Here is a 23,634-nt window from a genome sequence, read left to right on the forward strand (position 1 = left end):
AGCCAAACTTGCATGAAAAATAGGTCATGGTCACTGTTTGGTGGTCTGCTGCCTGTCTGATCCACTCCAGTTTTCTGAATCCTAGAAAATCATCACATCTGAGAAGTATGCTCAGCAAACTGATGAGATACACCAAAACCTGCAATGTCTGCAGCTGGCACTGTTCAAGAGAACAGGCCCAATTCTTCTCCACCACGTCACCTGTCTACTCATTGCACAACCAACATTTCAAAAGTTGAACGAATTGGGTTACAGACTTTTGCCTCATTTGCCCTGTTCACCTGACCTCTCACCAACCAACTACCACTTCTTCAAGCATCTCAACAACTTTTTGCAGGGAAAATGCTTCCACAACCAGGAGTACACAGAAAATGCTTTCCAAAAGTTTGTTGAATTCGAAAGAGCAAATTTTTATGCTACAGGAATAAACTTATTTCCTATTGGCAAAAACGTACTGACCGTGATGGTTCCTATTTTTATTTCCTGTTGGCAAAAATGTATTGTCTGTGATGGTTCCTATTTTATTAATAAAGATGTGTTTTAGCCTAATTATACTGATTTAAAATTCAGGGTCCGAAACCACAGTTACTTCTCCACCAAACTAGTATTTGAGAAAGGGCAGGTGGAAAACTTCTGGGAGCGTATGGCCAGAGTCTATCTTCTTTCACATATTGAAGTTAGATGGGTATTGACTTTATAATAATTACGTTCACATATATTTTTTACTTGTGTGTTATGTGATGATTGTGATACATCAAAATATCTCTGCTGTTTGATCCTGAATTGGAACTCAGATTAAAAACAGCTAAAATGTTATCAGAACAATAGAAATCTGAATATGCAGTTTATTCACTGACAGTTTTATATTAATATCATACTTTCTGAATATGATAAATGTACTGTTATTGAAGGAACATAAACCTTGTTCTTTATATCCTGAGATGATTACATTGAGATTTTCAATTGAGATGGTAATGTGATGAACTACACAGAGTGACTTTCAAATATTAAGCCATCTTTATATACCATTAGTAAAAAATTTAGGATGTATAATCACTCCACAAAACCAGATGCATTTCTATACACCAATGAGGTATCAGAAAAAGAAATTTAGAGAACAAACCCATTTCCAATTGTATTAAAAAGAAGAAAATACCAAGGAACAAATTAACCAAAGAGGTGAAAGACACAATACACTGAAAACCTTAAGACACTGATGAGAGAAACTGAAGATAACACCAATAAATGGAAGAAATTGTGTGCTCATGGATTAACTAAATGCAGTGTTCCAGAGAACAGCAAAGAGAGACAAGAAGGCCTTCTTCAATGAAGAATACAAAGAAATAGAGGAAAACAACAATAAGGGTAAGACTAGAGACCTCATCAAGAAAATTGGAAATATCAAAGTAACATTTCATCCAAAGATGAGCACAATAAAGATAGGAACTGTAAAGACCTAATAGAAGCAGAAGAGATTGAAAATATCCAGAAAGAATACACAGAAGAACTGTACAAAAAAGATCTTAATGACCAAGATAACCACACTGGTGTAGTCTGTCATTCAGAGCCAGACATTCTGGAGCGTGAAGTCAAGTGGGCCATGGGAAGCACTGCTGTCAATAAAGCGTGGAGGAGATGGAATTCCAGCAGAGCTATTTAAAATCCTAAAAGATGATGCTATTAAAGTGCTGCACTCAATATGTCAGCAAATTTGGAAAACCCAGCAGTGGCCACAGGACTAGAAAAGGTTAATCCTCATCCCGACTCCCAAGAAGAGCAGCACTAAAGAATGTTCAAACCACTGGACAACTGCACTCATCTCCCATGCTAGTAAGGTTATGTTCAAAATCCTCCAAGCTAGGCTTCAGCATTACATGAACTAAGAACTTCCAGATGTTCAAGCTGGGTTTAGAAAAAGCAGAGGAACCAGAGATCAAATTGCCAATATTCAATGGATCATAGAGAAAGCAAGGAAATTCCATAAAAACATCTACTTCTGCTTTATTGACTACGCTAAAGCCTTTGACTGTGTGGATCATAACAAACTGTGGAAAATTCTTAAAGAGATGGGAATACCAGACCATCTTACCTGTTTCCTGAGAAACCTGTATGCAGGTTAAGAAGTAACAGTTAGAACCTTATAGGGAACAATGGACTGGTTCTGGATTGAGAAAGGAGTATGTCAAGGCTGTTTATTGTCACCCTATTTAAGTTATATGCAGAGCTGCAAAATGCCAGGCTGGATGAGTTATAAGCTGGAATCAAGATTGGCAGGAGAAATATTAACAACCTCAGATATGTAGATGATACCACTCTAATGGCACAAAGCAAAGAGGAACTAAAGAGTCTCTTAAATGAGGGTGAAGGAGGTGAGTGAAAAAGCTGGCTTAAAACTCTATTAAAAAAACTAAGATCATGGCATCTGGTCCCATCACTTCATGGCAAACAGAAGGGGAAAAGATGGAAGCAGTGACATATTTCCTCTCCTTGGAATCTAAAATCACTGCGGATGGTGACTGCAGCAATAAAATTAGAAGAAAACTGCTTCTTGGCCAGAAAGCTATGACAAAACGTATACAATGTGTTAAAAAGCAAAGACATCACTTCGCCAACAAGGGTTCATATAGGCAAGGCTATAGTCTTTCCAGTAGTCAAGTACAGCTGTGAGAACTGGACAATAAAGAAGGCAGAACACCAAAAAATAGATGCTTTTGAACTGTGGTGCTGGAGAAGACTCCTGAGAGTTCCTTGGAAAGCAATGAAATCAAACCAGTCATTCTTAAAGGAAATCAACCCTGAATACTCACTGGAAGGACTGATGCTAAAGCTGAAGCTCCAACACTTTGGCCACCTGATGCAAACAGCCAACTCATTGGAAAAGTCCCTGATACTGGGAAAGACTGAAGGCAGAAAGAGAAGATGGCAACAGAGGATGAGATGGTTTGATGCCATCACTGATTCACTGGACAGGAACTTAGGCAAATTCTGGGAAATAATGAGGGACAGGGAAGACTGGTTTGCTGCAGTCCATGGGGTCCCGAAGAGTCAGACACAACTTGACAACTGAACAACAACACAGATTAGAAAAATTAGTATTGGTAAAATATCCATGCTACACTAGGTGATCTATAGATTCAATGCAATCCCTATCAAAATGCCAATGGTATTTCTCACAGAATTAGAACAAACAATCCTAAAATTTGTATGGAACCATAAAAGACCCCAAATAGCCAAAGCAACTTTAAGCAAGAAGAATAAAGCTGGAGACATCACACTTCTTGATTGCAAACTGTATGACAAAGCTCTTGTCATGAAAACAGTATGATATTGGCATAAAAACAGAAACACAGATCAATAAAACAGAACAGAGAATTCAGAACTCCATACATATATGGTCAATTAATTTACAACAAGGAGCCAAGAATATACAGTGGGTAAGGAACAGTGTTTGAAACAAATGGTACTGGGAAAACTGGACTGCCACACACAAAATAAAGGAAATGAACAACTATATTATACTATACACAAAATTAACTCAAAATGGGTTAAAGATTGAATACATAAAACTGAAATCATACAATTCCAAGGAGAAAACATAGGTAGTGAGCTCCTTGACATTGGTCTTGGTGATGATGTTTTGGATTTCACAGAAGCAAAGACAACAAAAGCAAAAAATAAACAAGCAGGGCTACATCAAACTAAAAAGCCTCAGCCCAGCAAAGAAAATCATCAACAAAGTGAAAAGACAGTGTACTAAATGAAAGATAATATTTGCAAACCATATATGTAAGGGTTAATATCTAAAATATAAAGAATTCATACAAATCAAGAGCCAAATAAAAAATCCCAAACAATCTGATTAAAAAATGGGCACAGGACTTGAACAGACACTTGTCTAATGATGATAAACAGATGCCTAAGATGTATTTAAATGGTGCTCAACATCAATCATCAGGTATATGCAGATCAAAACCACAGTGACATATCACTTCATACCTGTCAGCACGTCTGTTATCAAAAAGAGAAGAAATAAGTGTAAGGATGTGGAGAAATGGGAATCCTTGTGCACTGTTGGTGGGAAAGTAAATTGGTGCTTCCACGAGGGAAAACAGTATAGAGGTTTCTCAGAAAATTAAAAACTATATGGTTCTACTTCTGGGTGTTTATCCAAAAAAAAAAAAACCAAAAACGAATTCAAAAAAATATTTGCACGCCCATATGCACTGGAGCATTATTTACAACAGCCAAGACATGGAAGCAACCTGTGTCCATCAACAGATGCATGGATAAGGAAAATGTGTGTGCACACACACACACACCCATTATCATATAGTTGCAAATTTTTTCCTTCCACACACACTGGAATATCATTCAGCCCATCCTAAATGAAGTAAGTCAGAAAGAGAAAGATAAACACCATTTGATCTCACATGGAATCCTGACCCTTCCCCCTGAGAAAAGGACTTCACAGATACAGAGAACAGACTGTGGTTGCCAAATATGGGGGGAGGGGAATGGGGGAAATGGATGAAGGTGGTCAGAAGGTACAAACTTCCAGTCACAAAGTAAGTTAAGTTACGGGGACATAATGTGTGTGCAGCATGGGGACGAAATTTAATAATACTGTACTGCATACGTGAAAGCTGCTAAGAGACCTGTGGACACAGCAGGGGAAGGAGAGAGCAGGATACAGCGCGGGACTAGCACTGACAGATACACACTGCTGCATGTAAAGCAGCCAGTGGGAGGCCGCTGTGTAACGCGGGGAGCTTAGCCCAGGGCTCCGTAATGACCTAGACGGTGCGATGGGGTACGGGAGGTAGGCTCAACATGGAGGGGGTATATGCATGCTTATAGTTGATTCATGTTGTTGTACAGCAGAAATTAACACAACACTCTCAAGCAATTATCTTCCAATTAAATTTTTTTAAATTTTAACAAAGTTGCTAAGAAAACAGATCTTAAACCTTCTCAATGTAAGGAAAAAAAAATCTGCATCTGTATGGTAATGGATGTTAACTAGACTTATTGATGATCATTTTGCAATACATACAAATACTGGGTCACTATGTTGTACACCTGAGAGTTGAAAAATCTTATATTCTTGAAATAAGCTTAACCTGGTTGGAAACATCATCTTTTTTGTATGCACACATATACATATAAATACACATATTGATACATGGCTGGATTCAGTTTGCTTTTTTTTTTTTTTAGGATTTTTGCATCTCAGCATGGCATTTATTTACCAAAACTATCTACCAAACCTGAGACTACACACACCTTATGACTAGTAGTTTCACTAAGAACTGTGTATACACAAACATGTATACTAAAGACACTCATTAAGAATGTTCATAAGACCACTCATAAGAGCCAAAGCCTAGAAACAATCTAAGATCACCAGTAGAGTGGATATCCTTGTCAATGGAGTATTATTTGGCAACGAAAAAGAATGAACTAAATGTAACACAGATGAATCTTACAAACATAATACTGAGGAGAAAAAAAAGCCATACACAAAAGAAACACTATGTATGAGTCAATTTAAAGTTCAAACACAAGCAAGATTAAATCTACCAAGACACAAGTTAAAATAGGGTGATCCTGGGGAAGGAATGACTGAGAAGGGACCACGGCAGAGGCTTCTGGAAGCAACCAAAATACTCTGAACCTTGATCTGGGTTCTAGTTACATTACTTATTCAGTCTATAAAAATTCATTAAGCTAAGCATTCAGAGCTGTGCACTTTTCTTAGCTAATAATAAAAGATGAGACAGGGACTTTCCTAATGATCCAGTGGTTAAGAATCCACCTTCCAATTCAGGAGACTCGGGTTCAATCCCTGGTCAGGGAACTAAGATGCCACATGCCACGGAGCATCTAAGCCCATGCACAGTAACAAAAGATCCCATTTGCCACAACTAAGACCCAACCCAGCCAGTCAATGATGAAACAGACACCTAAAGATAAAAGTTTAAGTTCATTTTATGCACTATCCCATAAAAAATATTTGAGAAAACCGTAAGATCCATCAATAGGAAAAGGTTTTGAGTAGCTGCTACCTGGCCTTTGACCCCTTACAGACCCCATGGCTGTCCAGCAGTGCTCCAGCCCTACCCAGGCTCTCACTGATCGTCCACAGAGGCCTACAGGTCACAGACAGGTCCAGTGATGGTGTAAAAGGGAAAACTGCAGAGACTGGGATGAGGAAGGCAGATGAAATCCAGGCTAAGGTAGTTTCTGGGAGCTCTTACACAAGAAAGTACAGACTTGAGGTTTTTACCAAGTGGTTATTCATCCTAAAAGGTACACACCAATACTAGCCCAGTTTTACAGATGAGGAACTGAAGTATGGAGTGGTTGTGTGACTTGTCCAAGGTTGCAATGCTACAGCTGAGATTTGAACTTGGATCAGCAGACTATAGAGCCTGTGCTCTTTAACACCACCTACCCTGCCTCCCCCAGAAAGCTCTTATCTTAATTATCTCATAGAGAAATATTTTCACCTTATAGTCTTTCTCCTACCATCATCTAAATCCCATGATGCTCCCAGTTTCTTGTGCATTAATTTCTTCTTAAAGAATGAAGCCCATCTTCCTTAAAGCAAAAGTTATGCACATGTGTGATACTGAGGGAAGGCAGATCTCAATGTCAACAAACTCACCATTAATATAAACAGTCTCTTATGCATGGACCTGAAAGGTGTTTTCAATTTTTCATTCTTAGAAAAAAAAAACAAGAAGACTATGCAGGACTTAGATCTATGCATCTATGTGCAACTATTTCTACAGAATAAATTCCTACAGGGGGACCTGCTGGAAGAAGGATCTGTACATTTTTTAAAGTGATATATATGGCCAAACTGCCCCAAAACTGCACCAATCTGTACTTCTAGCAATAATGTATAAAAACGCCTGTTCCTCTCTATTCATCAGAATTGGGCATTATCATTCTACTTACCTTTTGCAAAACTATTAAAAAGTTCTTACTGTTGTCTGAATTTACATTTCTTCTAAAACAAAACTTAGTTTAACAGTTTCTCAAAAAGTTAGAACATAAACTTGTCATATAACCCAGTAATTCCATTCTTAGGAATCCAAAGAAATAAAAATACATGTCCACACAGAGAACTACACACAAATGCTCATGGCAGCATTATTCACAATGGCATAAAAGTGGAAACAATCCAAATGTCCATCAACTGATGAATGGATCAATGAAATGCAGGATATTCCTACATGAAATATAATCTAGCCATAAAAAAAAATGAAGTACTCAGGAATGCCCTTGTGGTCCAGAGGTCAGGACTCCACGTTTTCATTGCCAAAGGTGCAGGTTCAATCCCTGGTTGGGGAACTAAGATCCCTGCAAGCCATGTGGTGTGGCAAAAAAATAACAGTAATAATAATTTTTAAAAGAGGATGAAGTATTGATACACACTACAACATGCATGAACATCAAAGAATACTGCAAGAAGTAAAAGAAGCCACTCATGAGTATGGGGTTTCTCTTTGGCATTATCACCCCAAAGGGTGGGAGATGAAAAGATTCTGAAATTGATTGTAGCGAAGACTGTGCAACTCTGTGAATATACCTAAAAACTACTGGGGACTCCCCTGGTGGTCCAGTGGTGAAGACTTCACCTTCCAATGCAGGGGGTGTGGGTTTGATCCCTGGTCAGGGTGCTAAGATCCCCCATACCTCACAAACAAAAACTCAAACATAAAACAGAAGCTGTATTGTAACAAATTCAATAAAGACTTGTTCAAGTCAAATTCAAGATTACATATAGTATATATTTATATTTAGATGAATAGGAAAAAAAAAAAAATCCCAGAAGGATAGAGACTAAACTACGGCAATAGTTTGCTCTGGGTTGTAAGATTACAGGGTCATGGATATTTTTCACAAGAGAAAAAAAAAAAGATTTCATTGACCCCTGTTGTTTATGGGCTTTCTTCTACTCAAGGTTGATAGCATATAATTTCTTTACAAGGAACATGTATTACTGGTTTAATCACTTTAAAATTTTAAACAATGAATTTTATAACACCTTCAAAACTATTAAATTAAGCCTTGACTCATGATATATATCATCAGTCTGATAAATTATGCCATTCTTTCATGCATTCTGGCCCTTTTAAAAAACTTAAGTAGTAGTGATTATTCTAGTCACTAAAAACTCCCCAAATGAATGTCTCTCTGAAGTGACAACAGGACACTGGAGAGTACAATGTTAACTGAAACATTCCCAGGCGGGACAAACGCAGGAGAAAAGCGCCTGCTACAGAAGCTGAGGACGGAGTGGTCTGGCAGTGTTCCCCAGGACTGCAGACCCAGGGGGCCTCCGCCTGCCTCTGCAGACACGGAAGCAACACTAACTAGCTTTCTGAAAGCAATGCCCATGAGAAAGCCAGTGTTTTGTAGCAAGAACATTTGGAAGTGAGAGATATACTGAAAAAGGTATTGGACCATCAGAAAATGCCCAGAAAGCTTTGGGGTATAGCATTTAGCCACAGGAATAAACTACCAAAATCTAGAGGGGAAACAGCATACAAAGACTCAAAGAAAAGGGAAAAACATTCTTTACAAATCTTTTGTAGAATGCCCCTTCACAAAGAAAATTAATTTTGAAATATGGGGATTTTATTCTAGAGTAAGTAAAACATTTAAACTGTATATATATTGCTCCTCTGTCCATTGGATTTTCAGGCAAGAATACTGGACTAGGTTACCATTTCCTGATCCAGGGAATCTTCCCAACCCAGGGATTGAACCCACGTCTCTTGTGTCTCCTGCACTGTAGGTGGATTTTTTACCTGCTAAGCCATATATATTGCTAACTAGTAACAAGTCTGATTTTGTTTTATTATTAATCATGTGCTGTGTGCTTAGTCACTCAGTTGTGTCCAACTCTTTGCAACCCCATAGGCTATATCCCACTAGGCTCTTCTGTCCATGGGGATTCTCCAGGCACGAATACTGGAGTGGGTTGCCATGCCCTTCTCCAGGGCATCTTCCCAACCCAGGGATCGAACCCAGGTCTCTCACATTGCAGGTGAATTCTTTACCATCTGAATCACCAGGGAAGCTCAAGAATACTGGAGTGGGGAGTGAGTGAGTGAAGTCGCTCAGTTGTGTCCAACTCTTTGTGACCCCATGGACTGTAGCCTACTAGGCCTCTCCGTCCATGTGATTTCCCAGGCAAGAATACTGGAGTGGGTAGCCTATCCCTTCTCCAGGAGAACTTCCCGACCCAGGAATCAAACCAGGGTCTCCTGCATAGCAAGCAGATTGTTTATCAGCTGAGCTACCAGGGAAGCCCATATGAAATGCAAAAATGTAAACAGTACAGAAAACTATAAAGAGTATAAGTAAAGCTGCAATGGCAATTCTGGTTTTAAGTTTATGAAGCAATGGAAAATTCAAATTGGCTTTTCACAGTCTGCCCCATCCTCCCCTCTAGTCACTCACACCACAGCTCCATCAGCAATGCCCACCATCCAGTGGTGACTGTTATTAACAGTTTGTTTATATCCTTCTAAATAATGCCAATATATCTAAAAATGTAAACTATAGGATTCTTGAGCTTAACTGTCTGCGTTTAGTAAAAAGAGCATGGACTATAAATTAAACCGGTAAAGTGAGTACTCAATAAATGTAAAGAAATAAATGAAACGACTTGTGTCTTGGCCTCCCTGACCCTAGGTAAATGTGTTTCTTTTTAAAAAACTTTTAACACAATTTTTAAAGGTTACTGCATCTAAGTTACTGCAAAGTATGGGCTAGATTCCCCATGCTGTACAACGCATCCCTGAGCCTGTCTTACACTCAATAGTTGGTACCTCTTCCTCCCTCACCTCTGAGTGCCCCTCCCCCTCCAGTGGTAACTGCTAGTTCTGTTCTGTGAGTCTGCTCCTTTTTCGTTATAGTCACCAGTTTGTTGTATTTTTTAGATTTCATATATAAGTGATATCATACAGTATCTGTCTTTGTCTTATTTCACTTTGCATAATATCCTCCAAGTCCATCCACAGTGCTGCAAATGGCAAAATTTCATTCTTCTGTATGGCTGAATAGTATTTCACTGTACACACACACACACATACACACACTCTTATACATTCATCTGCTGATGACACAGGTTGCTTCCATATCTTGGCAATTGTAAATAATGCTGCTAGAAACACTGCAGTGCATGTATGTTTGAATTAATGGGGTTTTTTTGGATATATACCCAGGAGTTAGGTAAATGTGTTTGAACTTCTCTGGATTATATGTATGAAAGATATATTAATATATACACACAGAATATGCATGCATGCATTAATACATATGCACAGAAAAAATTCAGGAAAGGCACAGACTAAACCTTAAAACTGGTCCTTCTCCGGGTTACAGAAGTTCAGGGGCAGGGTCCTGTGATGACAAAAAGAATGTATGTGGCACTTCCCCGGCGGCATAGTGGATAAGAATCCACCTGCCAACACAAGGGACACAGGTTTGCTCCTTGGCGTGGGAAGATTTCACATGCCGTGGAGCAACTAAGCCCATGAGCCACAACTACGGAGCCCGCATGCTGCAACTACTGAAGCCCATTTGCCTAGGGCCTGTGCTCTGCAATGAGAAGCCAAAACAATGAGAAGCCCATGCACAGCAATGAAGAGGAGCCCATCTTGCCTGCATGCATCAATGAAGGCCCACCACAGCCAAAAATAACTAACTAAAAGCATGGATTAAATTATAGTATACTTCCAGGAGAGAAAATATAAAAAGACACACTCTTCTTGCTCATGTGTGGTCCAGATATTTTCAGAGAAAAGAAACACATAGTCCTCTCTGCTTACAGAATGTTCTCCTGCTGCTTTTTGATCTGGTGGTTATTATAATCAAGTGTTTCTCCTATCCTGACCAATATCCAAGAATTAGAGGGAAATGGTTAATAGTGAGTCATCCATTTACCCCCACAGACATTACATACCAGCTGCTTCTCACTATTCAGATGAAGAGTAAGCAGAAAGCTATGAGTTGAAAAGAAGGGAGAACCTTGCTTCTGACTACGCAACTTTAAGATCCTCAAAGGTTTAACTGAAGTCAAAATATACATTTGAGTGGGAAAAGTCTAAAGTAAGTTGGATGGAGAATATTAAAATGTGTATTGTTTAGGTTATGAAGACACACTTAGCATATCTTTATAACGTAAACAATATCATGTCTGTGAAAGATGCTAAAAATATAAAAAAGTTCCCATCTCACCTTATTCACTTCCCCTAGCCCACCTCATGCCTAAAGATACTGTTCATTATTAAGTTTCTAACGAATGTGACATCTCTGGCTAAAATCCATTACACACATTTCTAACAGAGCGGAAAAATAATAGCATGAAACCACCAACAGCAGATTTCAATATCTCCTAACTAAACAAATCTGAGTTCTGAACTCTAATATGATTTACTGGATTTTTACGACATTAAATATTATTTTGTTTAAAACTTTAAAAAGACAAGCTAAAACTATCTCATGCTTTAAAAACAATGTTCATGTCATTAGATTATTTACATTCAGAAAGTTTTCGCTTTTATAAAAACAAAAATTGCATTACAATATACAATGCACAGCCTCACATACCTGTTTGGAATACAAGTTCTTTCCCTCCTACACCTGCTGCCTCCAAGTTAATAAACGCACGGATCAAGCTGGCCCAGGGGTGCTGAGTAATAAAACCATGACTGGCCTGAATGAGAAGAAAACAAATATTGGTTACACAATCTTATATTATTGAAGTCTTTATTTTGCTGTTTTAAAAGATGGAACGTCTATGCTGATGAAGCAAAGAAAAAAATAGAACAATCATTTTTTTCAAAGGCAGGATCTAAAGACATCCTCTGTTTCCCTCCCTCTGCCTAATGGCCGTGTGCAGTTTGCTCAGTGGAAAGTCACTCATCACAGAAGGCGGCCTCATTTCCATGAGTGAAGCCAAATAGGATCTTTAGTAAGTGTGAGCCTGTGCAAAAGAAAACGCAAAACAAAAGAAGGCACTATTCCTATGGTTGGGCACTCATGACGTGTGCCTGCCTCAAACCATCTCTGAAACTCTAGAAAACCTGAGGCAAATTATTATGCCATCAGAGAGCCCTTTAATGAATAAAACACTGACAAGATGATCTGTCCTAAGTTTTCAAAATTAAGCATGCATACATAAGTGGCTATCGATTTTTTTTTTAAGCACTGCCTGTACAGTATTTCTTTCACATGTCATTTTCTACTACTCCAACAAAACCCATGTGTTAGCTATTATTATTATTCTCATTGCCACTATTACTCAAGCCTAGTCTTTAAAATAGTGAAAGCTCACTTGCAAGACGTTCTCCTCAGCACCATTAAAGAGAAATATGACCGCATGATATAAGGCTTCTGAAGATGTCGACAAGACACGAAGGACTTCCAGCATCACTGAACAGCTAACTGCATCATCGCTGGCACCTTTAAATCAGAAAAACAGATTTGCTTCTCAGAGTTTAAAACCTTTACAGCACAAACCATCATGGCAAGAAACGGAGTTTCCCTACGAAGGCGGCATCACAACAGCTGCAGCAGCACAGCTCTGCCGTTGTCAGGTAATAACTGCACCCACCAGCAGCGACCTCCAGGACAGCGATCTTTGGTTCGCTCGCTGACTTACTCTCAGTATCTCCAACTCTGCCTGGTCCCACAGCAGTTGCTCAATTAGTATTTGTTAACTAATCAACTAGAGGGGACCTAAGGCAATACTGAAAACTGGCATGCTCATCACCAAAAGCAATTTAATTTATCCTTATTCTACATCCTCTGTAGTATCTTCACTTCTGGTTTCCTATGTCATCTCCAACTGCCACCTACTCCTTTCCTGCTAGTTTTTCTGCCAAAATCATAAAAGCTGCAGATCACTCCACATTTAGAGGGGTCAGTTTGGATAGTGTAGCAATATTTTAAAAGTTTCTCCAAGGGGATCGTGTGAAGACACCTAGTAAGAAGACACCTAGTAAGAAACAGGAAAGGGGATTAATGACCAAAGTATTAATAATATCCCTGGTCTAAGAATTGATAAAACAGAGGAACTTATTAAATCACTTAACCTTTTGATTCAGAAACTTTAGATATTAATCAAAGGTGACTATAAAGGTGACTTTTGTACTTAGACACTTTTAAAAGTACCATAAGAGGTAATTAAAGAAACTAACTGGATATTAGCTGATTTGTTAGCATGCTCAGTCATGTCTGACTCTGTGTGACCCCATGGACTGTAAGCCCGCCAGGCTCCTCTATCCATGGGATTTTCCAGGCAAGAACACGGGAGTCGGTTGCCATTTCCTACTCCAATTTGCTGGTATTAAGGAATTACTACTAAGTTTTTCAGTGAGGTAATTCATGGTATTATGAGCATGTCAAAAAAAAGAGTTCTTATCTTTCAATCATACAGCCCAGAATATTTACAGAGGAGCTGATATACCTGAGATCTGCTTCAAAATAGTCAAGGGGAGGCGGTGGGGGGAGTACAGAAAAAACAAGATTGAACTGTTGAAGCTGGGTGACAGGAACACTCAGGTTCATTAAACTATTCTTTTTGTATACACTTGAAATTTTCCATAATGAAAAGTTTAAATAATCATCAATCATCAAAGTAAACAGACACAGTAATAACCCAGGCAACAGCATTTCTGGGTTTACATACTGGGAGGCAGGGTGCTATAGAGATTAGTGTAGGTTTTGGAGTAAGAAAGACTTGGATGTAAATTCTAGCTCTGCCCCTTTTCTCCTTCCTGGCCTGGAGGGCAAATTAATGACACCTACTCACAGATGTGCTGAGGATGACAAAGCAATGTAGAGTGTCTAGTGTGTGTGTGGTAGGCATTCAGGGTCAGTTTTCCCTTCTTTTCTCTACACATTTAAGGACGGCTTTGCAGCCAGCTAAAGTGTTTGTTTTGGTGCTATTCAATTCAAGACCTCATTCCTGCTTGAGAAGAAACTACCTGTTAGCTATGCTTGTCTTAGTAGTGATTACTGGACTGTAATTTAATCAAAGTGAAACAAAGTAATAATTACCTCATTACTATCGAGCAGGAAGTACACGTAGCTATCAATAAAAAGTGCCATCTTTCAAGAACCAAATGAAATAAATGGTCTTTGAGACTGTGACTTACTTTAAAATAAAAAGCGGTAAAAGTTTTCTTTATTCAAAGGAAGACAAATGGAAGTTGAAAGATACATATCTCTATAGGGTGGATTAAAAGTTAAACTGTACTTTCATCATCTATTTTAATAGCTCTGGTGTCTGAGAACAAACCTAGAGAAGGGTCAGACGTCTTTAAGAAAGACAAGGAAAGTTAGAGGACAGTATCAAAAGGGCTGGATGCTTAACCAACATCCCTTTCCATTTAGAATTAACATTGAAACTGCAGCCACCTCCAGAATAACAGCCTGGAACTATGCAAACCCAAGAAGGTATTTAAGGCCTCTCTGTGGGTAACATTACTCCTAATGGATATCAATTCCTAAGTTTCAGATATCTTGCTGAGAAGTACTCTTAAAAAATACTCATACTTCAATCTGTTCATCCACTAAAAAAATTTAGGTGATAGTCTATTTTATAAAATGTCTTTAAAACTATCTTTTAACAATTCAGAAATTTCCCTGAGATTGTTGGCATGGGTATCCTTACAAAATTTGAGTTAAAAATGGGTTCCAGTAACCAAATGATCCCACCCTTATGCCTGGACTCCATATATGATTTCTAACATTTAGCACTGTTTCTGACACTTGTATACACATCTTTCGTATATGATGCTCTTAAATAATCATGGTGTTAATTTGTCCCTTCCTAGATTTTAAGCATCACAACAGTAAGCAAAGGGTGATGCTTATTACTGCTTTGAATTGGACATAAAAGACCACTAACTTCCCCAACACAAAAAGGTATCTCTGACTTTGTAAAAAACATGAGTGCACGCTGATTTTTGAAAAAGCATGTTACATTCTAAATGCAACTGGCAAGATTTCCAACTAAAGATATCCTAGTATGAAAAATTTTATCAAGCACATAAATTTTATTTTAGACTTTGTATAACTCTGCATGTTTACATTGAGCCTGGTTTAAGTTTAAACATTCTGGAAGAACCTAATATTAAATAAATACTAATAAAAAAAGGATTTTTCATGCCAGTTGCTAGTCTACTGTTTCACTCATATTTAATCCTCACTTAATCCTCTAAGCAATACCATTAAGAAAGTACTATTATATCTCTGTTTTTCTGATCAGAAACTGAGGAAAGAAGAGGTTAAGTAGTTTGCCAAAGGGAGTATTAACTACATCCTAATACTCTCCTTTCTTTCAAATACAGCTAAAAGAACCGACTAGCCAGAAAACCCAGGTCCAGGCCCTGTCTAAGATCAGTGGTGTCAGCTAAGTGTATTCCTATGTTAAATGAGGGGACTGAACCAGACGCCATCTCACTGTAAAATGCTATTTTCTATTCTTCCCTATGTACATTCCCTAGCTACTGAAAACCTTTTTCTGAGGAATCTTACTTTAAAAAATTGAGGTTGAATTTAGGAGATATTCATTCAACAAATATTTATTGTTTCAGGCCCTGTCCTAAACATCAAGTACTCTAGTTTGGTAAACTATTTTCAGGGCAAGATTTATGGATTAATAATCAAAGTGCTCTAACAGTATGGCATCCCCAATGGACCAACATTCTCACTTAACTGGTCGAAAGAAAATGCTAGGAGAATGAGTCCCCAATTACACGTCGCTTGAAGGCCAAAACTGTTCCTTAATCCCATATCCCCAGAGCCTAGCACAACACCTAGTTGAGTAAACACTTGAAGGGGCAGAACCTAACTCCGGGACTCAAGAACACACACTGGTAACAATGATAAGGCTATTTCAGTCTCGTAGAAACACTCGATACCCTGTAGCTGGGCTGCTGGCACTAATGTTTAAAAACTAAGTAAATAAAGCACTTGAGAGAATACTAAAAGGTAGAATCTTAAACAAAAGTATACTATTCTAATTATCCTGTCTTCCACCACAATGAAAAAAAGAGTTTGTCTCAGAAAATGGTGTCCCACAATTGCTCAAGCAGTTTCGAGTTAACCAAGTTTTTCGGCTATGAGGACCTCAAAATGACCAAAAAACAGGCACATACCTGGTGAATTCGCCACTGAGTCAAAATGACAGTTAGCCAGGACAGCATGCTGGGCTCCATCTCTGGGTTCCAGCTTTACCACAACATTGGTAATGTTGTCATAGTAGCTTGTAAACCCTCCCAAGAAGTCAATGCTAAAGGAGCCTGTGGGCCGTTGTACATCTACTGAAATCTTGTGAAGGGTGTTGCTTTGAACTTCAATCAGTTTAATCTGTTCCAAAAGGTAATGTACTGTCAGAATTTCATTTTCTGGACTTCCTGTAGTCCTGGGGCCAATGGATGTTATATGTTCAAGATAATCCCTGGAAGCAACGAAAAGAAGCATGATGACAGGGCGTGCTGGCTGGAAACTAACACTTAGAGCAACTTTCCCTCCACACTCCCCCTACCCAAAAGACAAGTTCTTTGACATAAAACAAGTTCTTCTCACACAAAAAAGGCTGCCTTTAGTATTTCAGGTAACATGTGAAAATCACTTGCCAAGTTCCATCATTTCTTTTGCCTTCCATGAATTCATCCCTTCAGTTTTCTCCACCCACACCCACTCCCAACTTCTCCCAGCACCCACACAGAATCAATACAAGGACCAGCAAGTTAATTCAAAATGGGTAACTGCCAATGGCTAGATGGGAAAGCAAACAACTTTATTTTGTCATAGTCTGGAGGGTTACTGACTCTGGGTTACTGATTCTAAGCAGCAGAAACCAATGAGCAAAGACAATTTAGTCAAGAGGTTAAATAAGCAAAGAAAAACTTTTGATTTTGAAGAATGGACTCAGTCTTCCCAGTGTGCACAGAGGGCCTAGTAACTTCAATTCAGGGTAAACCAACTCTACCCCTAAAACAAACAGAATTTTTTTTTGTCTTTTCATTGCATTCCAAATGGGGAAAAGAGGGGGAGGAGGTGTGTTTCAGGAAGCCTTTAAAAAAAATAAGCTTCCAGTGCTTTGTACTTAAAAGTTTTTTGAAACACAATAGTTATTGAAAACTCTGCAAGCATATTTTATGCACTTTGGTTTTTACACTACCTCTGACTTAATTCACGTTTTCTGGCATACTTAAAAGAAACCAATGAGCAAAGTTTTAGTTAAAACTTTGTTTTTAATTAAAACAAACAAACAAAAAAACCTGACACATCAAGGACAAGCTCCAGGAATCTCAGAACTTCTGAAACTGTAAAATTGTGAATGTGCAGTGTTCCAGAGAAAGCCTCCACAGCGCTCAGATTTGAGACCTGTGACCCTCAAAAACTTAGATCACTCAAAAACTTAGATTCCCTTCCGAACCCTCCCCGAAAACCTAACTGGGTTCACAAATTTCACAGCTTTTCGTTTGTATAGCAGGAGGGCAAGTAAAAAGTGTAAGTTGCTCTGAGAGACGGGGGACGACTAACAACCAGAAAGTGGGTGGAAAAACCGACGTAATCGCCCTGACCACCAGCAACACGAGCTTAACAGGGGACAACGCGAGCCCCGCGTCCCTTAAGTTGTACCTCCTGAAAGGGGATGCGCGAGGCCACCCTCACTCCACCCCACGTGCAGCCGGACAGGGCCGGCGAGCCCGGGCGGTCCCGCGGGGGCGGGTACACTCAGGTGAGGTGCCCCGGGCCGAAAAGGAAAGCACCGGCCTGAAGAGAGCGGCAGTACCTGGCTTGGAGCGCGTCGAACTCTCCCTGGCGGCCCACAGCGGCCCCGCCGAGCACGAGCTGCTGCAGCGAGAGCTGCACGAGCGCCCGCAGCGCGAGCAGGTAGAGCGCTAGCCCCAGCGCGGCGCGCGCCTCAGACAGTGCGGTCCCCGCGCCCCGGCTCGCGCCGCCGCCGCTCCCCTCCCCGCTCCGCTTCCGCGTCCTTGCGCCGCCGCCGCACGCGTCCGCCAGGGGCTCCTGCGCCAGGGCCTCCCTCTCCGGCTGCTGCGCGGCCGCCGGGCCGTCCCGGCGCTCCCCTCCGATGCGGTGCCGCCTCACGGCCCCCGACTCCGAACCCCACTCCATGGCCACGAGAATCAGCAGCCAGTCCAACCGCCCCGGCCCGCGACAGCTCTGGGAGCCGCCGCGGCGGCCGCAGCGCCTCCTAGTGAGCGGACGGAAACTGCAGAGGGCCAAACTTCTTCTGATTGGCCGGTCCCGCGGCACCGCGCCTCAGGTTCTTTGGGCAGATTGCCTGAGGCTCAGCGGCAGGGCCCACACCCGACTGGGTGTGATGGGTGTGCCTTCTTAGGCAGGGCTTCCCTGCCTGGTATTGGGACACAGATTAATAAATGGAAAGATAACCATAAACTTGGAAATGTGAGAAAAGAGAGTGCTTTTATTTTTTTTTCATTTATTTTTATTAGTTGGAGGCTAATTACTTTACAATATTGTAGTGGTTTTTGTCATACATTGACATGAATTAAAAGACTGCACGAGGGTCATCATTTATGCTTCATGAAGGCAATGGCCCAGCTTGCGCAGGGAGCATTAGAACAGGCTCTGGACAGACTCTGAAAAAAGTAGGCTCCTGGCTCTTCTGACTAGAAATAGGACTGCACAGAGGAGGCCTAGCCTCGTGCTTACACGTACTGTGATCTAATCACAGATCATCATAACCATGTGAGGTAGCCACTGTCTCCATTTAACAGACTAAGAAAAATAATAGCTATTATTTCTTGAATACCTGCCCTGAGCCGAGGACTGTGTTAAGTGCTTTAATACACTATCTCATTTGGTTCTTACAAGAATCCTGAAAAGAAAGTATTTTTATTCCCACTTATTAGCTAAAGAACTTACAGGTAAACAGATGAAGGGCTTAAATCTAATTTAGTGGGCTCCCAAAACAACCTATTGCTTATGGCACTCTGGAAAGGAAGGTTTAGAAAAGTATTCCTCTCTCCATGTCACCCTGTGGGGGGATGAGGTAGAGCCTTGGTTTTAGAGCAGATCCTAGTGAGCATCTAGTCTTCTTCCTGCGTGCTGCTGCAAGGAGCCTGTCTGCTTCAGAGCTCCGCATCTCCAACATGGAGTTGCTGCAATACGCTGTCTGTTAACCTAGAGAACAACTGGGAAGGTGCAGTACCTGACTGGCCTGCTCCTGCCGGCCACTTAGGCCCACCTGAAACCAGGGCACTCCTTATTCCCAATTCTCCAGCGACACTGACCTTTCAAAGTCCTTCCTGCTCACCATCTTTCCTTCCGCAAGAGGATCTTTTCCCATGCTGAGTTGTCTAGAATGTTATTCCCTCCCCTCATCGCCTTGTTTTAACTCCTGTTTCTCCTTCAAGTCAAAGCTTAAGTGGAACTTCCTCAAGCAAGAACCTCCTAATCTAATGAATCCAGTTTCATGGCTCAGATCATGAACTCCTTATTATTGCCAAATTAAGACTGAAATTGAAGAAAGTGGGGAAAACCACTAGACCGTTCAGGTATGACCTAAATCAAATCCCTTATGATTATACAGTGGAAGTGAGAAACAGATTTAAGGGACTAGATCTGATAGAGTGCCTGGTGAGCTATGGAAGGAGGTTCGTGACATTGTACAGGAGACAGGGATCAAGACCATCCCCAAGAAAAAGAAATGCAAAAAAGCAAAATGGCTCTCTGAGGAGGCCTTACAAATAGCTGTGAAAAGAAGAGAAGCGAAAAGCAAAGGAGAAAAGGAAAGATATAAGCATCTGAATGCAAAGTTCCAAAGAATAGCAATGAGAGATAAGAAAGCCTTCCTCAGCGATCAATGCAAAGAAATAGAGGAAAACAATAGAATGGGAAAGACTAGAGATCACTTCAAGAAAATTAGAGAAACCAAGGGAATATTTCATGCAAAGATGGGCTCAATAAAGGACAGAAACGGTAGGGACCTAACAGAAGCAGAAGATATTAAGAAGAGGTGGCAAGAATACACAGAGAACTGTACAAAAAGACCTTCATGACCCAGATAATCATGATGGTGTGATCACTCACCTAGAGCCAGACATCCTGGAATGTGAAGTCAAGTGGGCCTTAGGGAAGTATCACTACAAACAAAGCTAGTGGATGTGATGGAATTCCAGTTGAGCTATTTCAAATCCTGAAAGATGATGCTGTGAAAGTGCTGCACTCAATATGCCAGCAAATTTGGAGAACTCAGCAGTGGCCACAGGACTTGAAAAGGTCAGTTTTCATTCCAATCCCCAAGAAAGGCAAATGCCAAAGAATGCTCAAACTACCACACAGTTGCACTCATCTCACACGCTAGTAAAGTAATGCTCAAAATTCTCCAAGCCAGGCTTCAGCAATATATGAACCGTGAACTTCCAGATGTTCAATCTGGTTTTAGAAAAGGCAGAGGAACCAGAGATCAAATTGCCAACATCTGCTGGATCATCGAAAAACCAAGAGAGTTCCAGAAAAACATCAATCTCTGCTTCACTGACTATGCCAAAGCCTTTGACTGTGTGGATCACAATAAACTGGGGAAAATTCTGAAAGAGATGGGAATACAAGACCACCTAACCTGCTTCTTGAGAAACCTGTATGCAAGTCAGGAAGCAACAGTTAGAACTGGGCATGGAACAATAGACTGGTTCCAAATAGGAAAAGGAATACGTCAAGGCTGTATATTGTCACCCTGCTTATTTAATTTCTATCCAGAGTACATCATGAGAAACACTGGGCTGGAGGAAGCACAAGCTGGAATCAAGACTGCTGGGAGAAATATCAATAACCTCAGATATGCCGATGACACCACCCTTATGGCAGAAAGTGAAAAGCAACTAAAGAGCCTCTTGATGAAAGTGAAAGAGGAGAGTGAAAGAGTTGGCTTAAAGCTCAACAGTAAGAAAACTAAGATCATGGCATCTGGTCCCATCACTTCATGGAAAATAGATGGGGAAACAGTGCAAACAGTGGCTGACTTTATTTTTCTGGGCTCCAAAATCACTGCAGATGGTGACTGCAGCCATGAAATTAAAAGACACTTACTCCTTGGAAGGAAAGTTATGACCAAACTAGAGAGCATATTAAAAAGCAGAGACATTACTTTGCCTACAAAGGTCCATCTAGTCAAGGCTATGGTTTTTCCAGTGGTCATGTTTGGATGTGAGAGTTGGACTGTAAATAAAGCTGAGCGCCAAAGAATTGATGCTTTTGAACTGTGGTGTTGGAGAAGACTCTGAGAGTCCCTTGGACTGCAAGGAGATCCAACCAGTCCATCCTGAAGGAGATCAGTCCTGGGTGTTCATTGGATGGACTGATGTTGAAGCTGAAACTCCAATACTTTGGCCACCTGATGGGAAGAGCTGACTCATTTGAAAAGACCCTGATGCTGGCAAAGATTGAGGGCGGGAGGAGAAGGAGATGAGAGAGGATGAGATGGTTGGATGGCATCACTGACTCAATGACCATGAGTTTGGGTGCACTCCAGGAGTTGGTGATGGACAGGGAGGCCTGGCATGCTGCAGTTCATAGGGTCACAAAGAGTCGGACACAACTGAGTGACTGAACTAAACTAAATAGCTCCTTGTATGCATGTAATTATTTAGTATCTTCCTCATTATACTGTAAGCTCCATGAAGGCAGGAATCATATCTGGCTTTGCTCACCATTTTATTTCCTTAACACAAAACATGATATGTAGTATGTTGTCAATAAATATTTCTTGATTGTGTGAATAAATGAAATTGTAACAGTTTTATGGCAGAAGCATAATTTTAGATCAATAAGATCCTTTTTAGTCTTTAAGACCCATGAGACCAAAGACAATGTCTATCTTATTTCTTTGTTACTGTGTCCCCAGTGCTTAGCCCTGTGCCCAGCCCATGGTCATTGCTCAATACATATTTACTGAATGAGGAAATGAGTATATATTGTCCTTTGTAAGAACCATTTCTCTTGCTGTCTTGTCTCCTTTTAAAAAGTCAGCGCTTCCATTGTCTTTAGAAGGTAAAACCTCAGAAGTGCCTCTATCCAATGCAGAATGACAAGATGTGAAGATCTCTAGTTCCTAGGGGTAGGGCTCAAATGTCTCCTGGTCTTTTAAACTTTATACTGTGACTTGCTGAGCTGGGTGGATGTCGGAAAACCTAGGGATAAGTTCTACCTCTCAGGAGCTGTGTTACAACTTAAGTCATTTGAGCTTTCTTTTTCTGAACACATAATGTTTGCTAAGCATTTCTGACAATATTCCATGGGAGGCAATGTACCATAGTACGAAAAAAAAGCCTGTTTGTCAGTCAAATAGAACTGATCGGTGGAGCTGACTCAATTCATCTGGCCCGACAGACAGTTATGTTATTTTTTTTAATGTGTCCCTTTATGACAAAGTGAGTTAAACCAACTTGATGGGCATTGAGAGTCCCAAGTCCCCATTTTGCCATCTCTCCATTATTTCCTATTAACCTGGCCAAGGCGAGTGGAAGGGCATGCCAGTTATCAGGTTTCAGGTGAATTGCCAGTCTCTGTCTTCCACAGAGGTCATCTCATGGCCTGTGTGCCTCCTTCCTTGGAAGAGGGGTTAGTGGGGGCATATGGTAGAAGTTCTCTGGGACTGACTTTAACATCAAGGGAAGTGCCAAGCCAAGAGGTGAAAAGAGAATCCAAACCATTTGCAAAAGACAGAGCAGATGTCAGAGGCTAACACAGGATCAAAGACTGAGAAATCAAGAACAGTGATTCCAAAGGCAAAAGAGATCTTTGATAAATACTGTAGACAAGTCCTATTGCTACAGCAATAGGATTAGATGTACTCGAGGTGGTGTGAGAATGGGCCAACTATGTTTAAACATGCAGGAATAGGGCTATGCCAAGGTTCAGGAGACACCATTAGTTTGTTTTCTGGTTTGTTTATTTGGGGCTCAGAGGGCAGGTTTAGGTCCCATCAGGTTTAAGAGAGGGCCTCAGGGTGCTAACAGACGATTGGTCTTCCCAATTATGCCACTCTGCAAGGGAACATTTGAGAGCTGGTGACAATGGTCAGCTACAGGAAGCACCTGCAATAAGCCAGGCAGCCTGGGAGCTAACAGTGCTGGTGGAAAAGAGCTTTCTTAAGGGCACAGAAGCCAGATCTGCAAATCTCCCTTTTGTTCAGAGTTTTTCTACCCCCATGAGCTGAGCTGTCCCTGAAGCCTAGGAAGAGGGTGATAGTACACCACTCTTACCTCCCCTTCAAGCTCCAGGCCAGTCCCTCCTGTTCCTTAGTGTCCTGTCACTGGTGGCCACACAAGAGATAGAAAACCAGTCCAGTTGCATTATAGCTGAAGCTACCATGTCCAATTACTCTTTTCCATGGCCAATTGGAAAGGAGATGCTCTGATTTTGGAAGAACCTATATCTGACTAAAAAGGCCTTTTGAACGGGCAGAAGATCTAAGGAGACTAAGACTAAGAAGATCTAAGATCCAAAGAAGAAATACAGATAGTCAATAGACATATGAAAAGATGCTCCACATCACTAATTATGAGAGAAATGCAAATCAAAACTACAATAAGGTATCACCTT

At 40.6% G+C, this 23,634-nt stretch overlaps 1 protein-coding gene across 4 annotated transcripts in view; it reads right to left on the reverse strand.

The window, feature by feature from the left end:
- ERMP1 (endoplasmic reticulum metallopeptidase 1) overlaps window positions 1-18,255 on the reverse strand; it is a 55,336-nt gene extending 37,081 nt beyond the window's left edge. For 2 of the 4 annotated variants that reach the window (XM_043487210.1, XM_043487208.1), the window contains exons 1-4: window positions 17,837-18,253; window positions 16,191-16,492; window positions 12,359-12,486; window positions 11,632-11,737 (exon numbers count right to left, since the gene is read on the reverse strand). In XM_043487210.1, coding sequence (XP_043343145.1) covers window positions 11,632-11,737; window positions 12,359-12,486; window positions 16,191-16,492; window positions 17,837-18,180 — 880 coding nt within the window. In that variant the 5' untranslated portion in view covers window positions 18,181-18,253. Of the gene's footprint in view, window positions 1-11,631; window positions 11,738-12,358; window positions 12,487-16,190; window positions 16,493-17,836 lie in introns of all 4 variants that reach the window. The other 2 variants (XM_043487207.1, XM_043487209.1) reach the window with 2 other exon arrangements.
- Between the last annotated feature and the right edge of the window lie 5,379 nt (window positions 18,256-23,634).

Source organism: Cervus canadensis, chromosome 14 (genome assembly GCF_019320065.1).
Source record: "Cervus canadensis isolate Bull #8, Minnesota chromosome 14, ASM1932006v1, whole genome shotgun sequence".
Taxonomy (NCBI): Eukaryota; Metazoa; Chordata; class Mammalia; order Artiodactyla; family Cervidae; genus Cervus; species Cervus canadensis.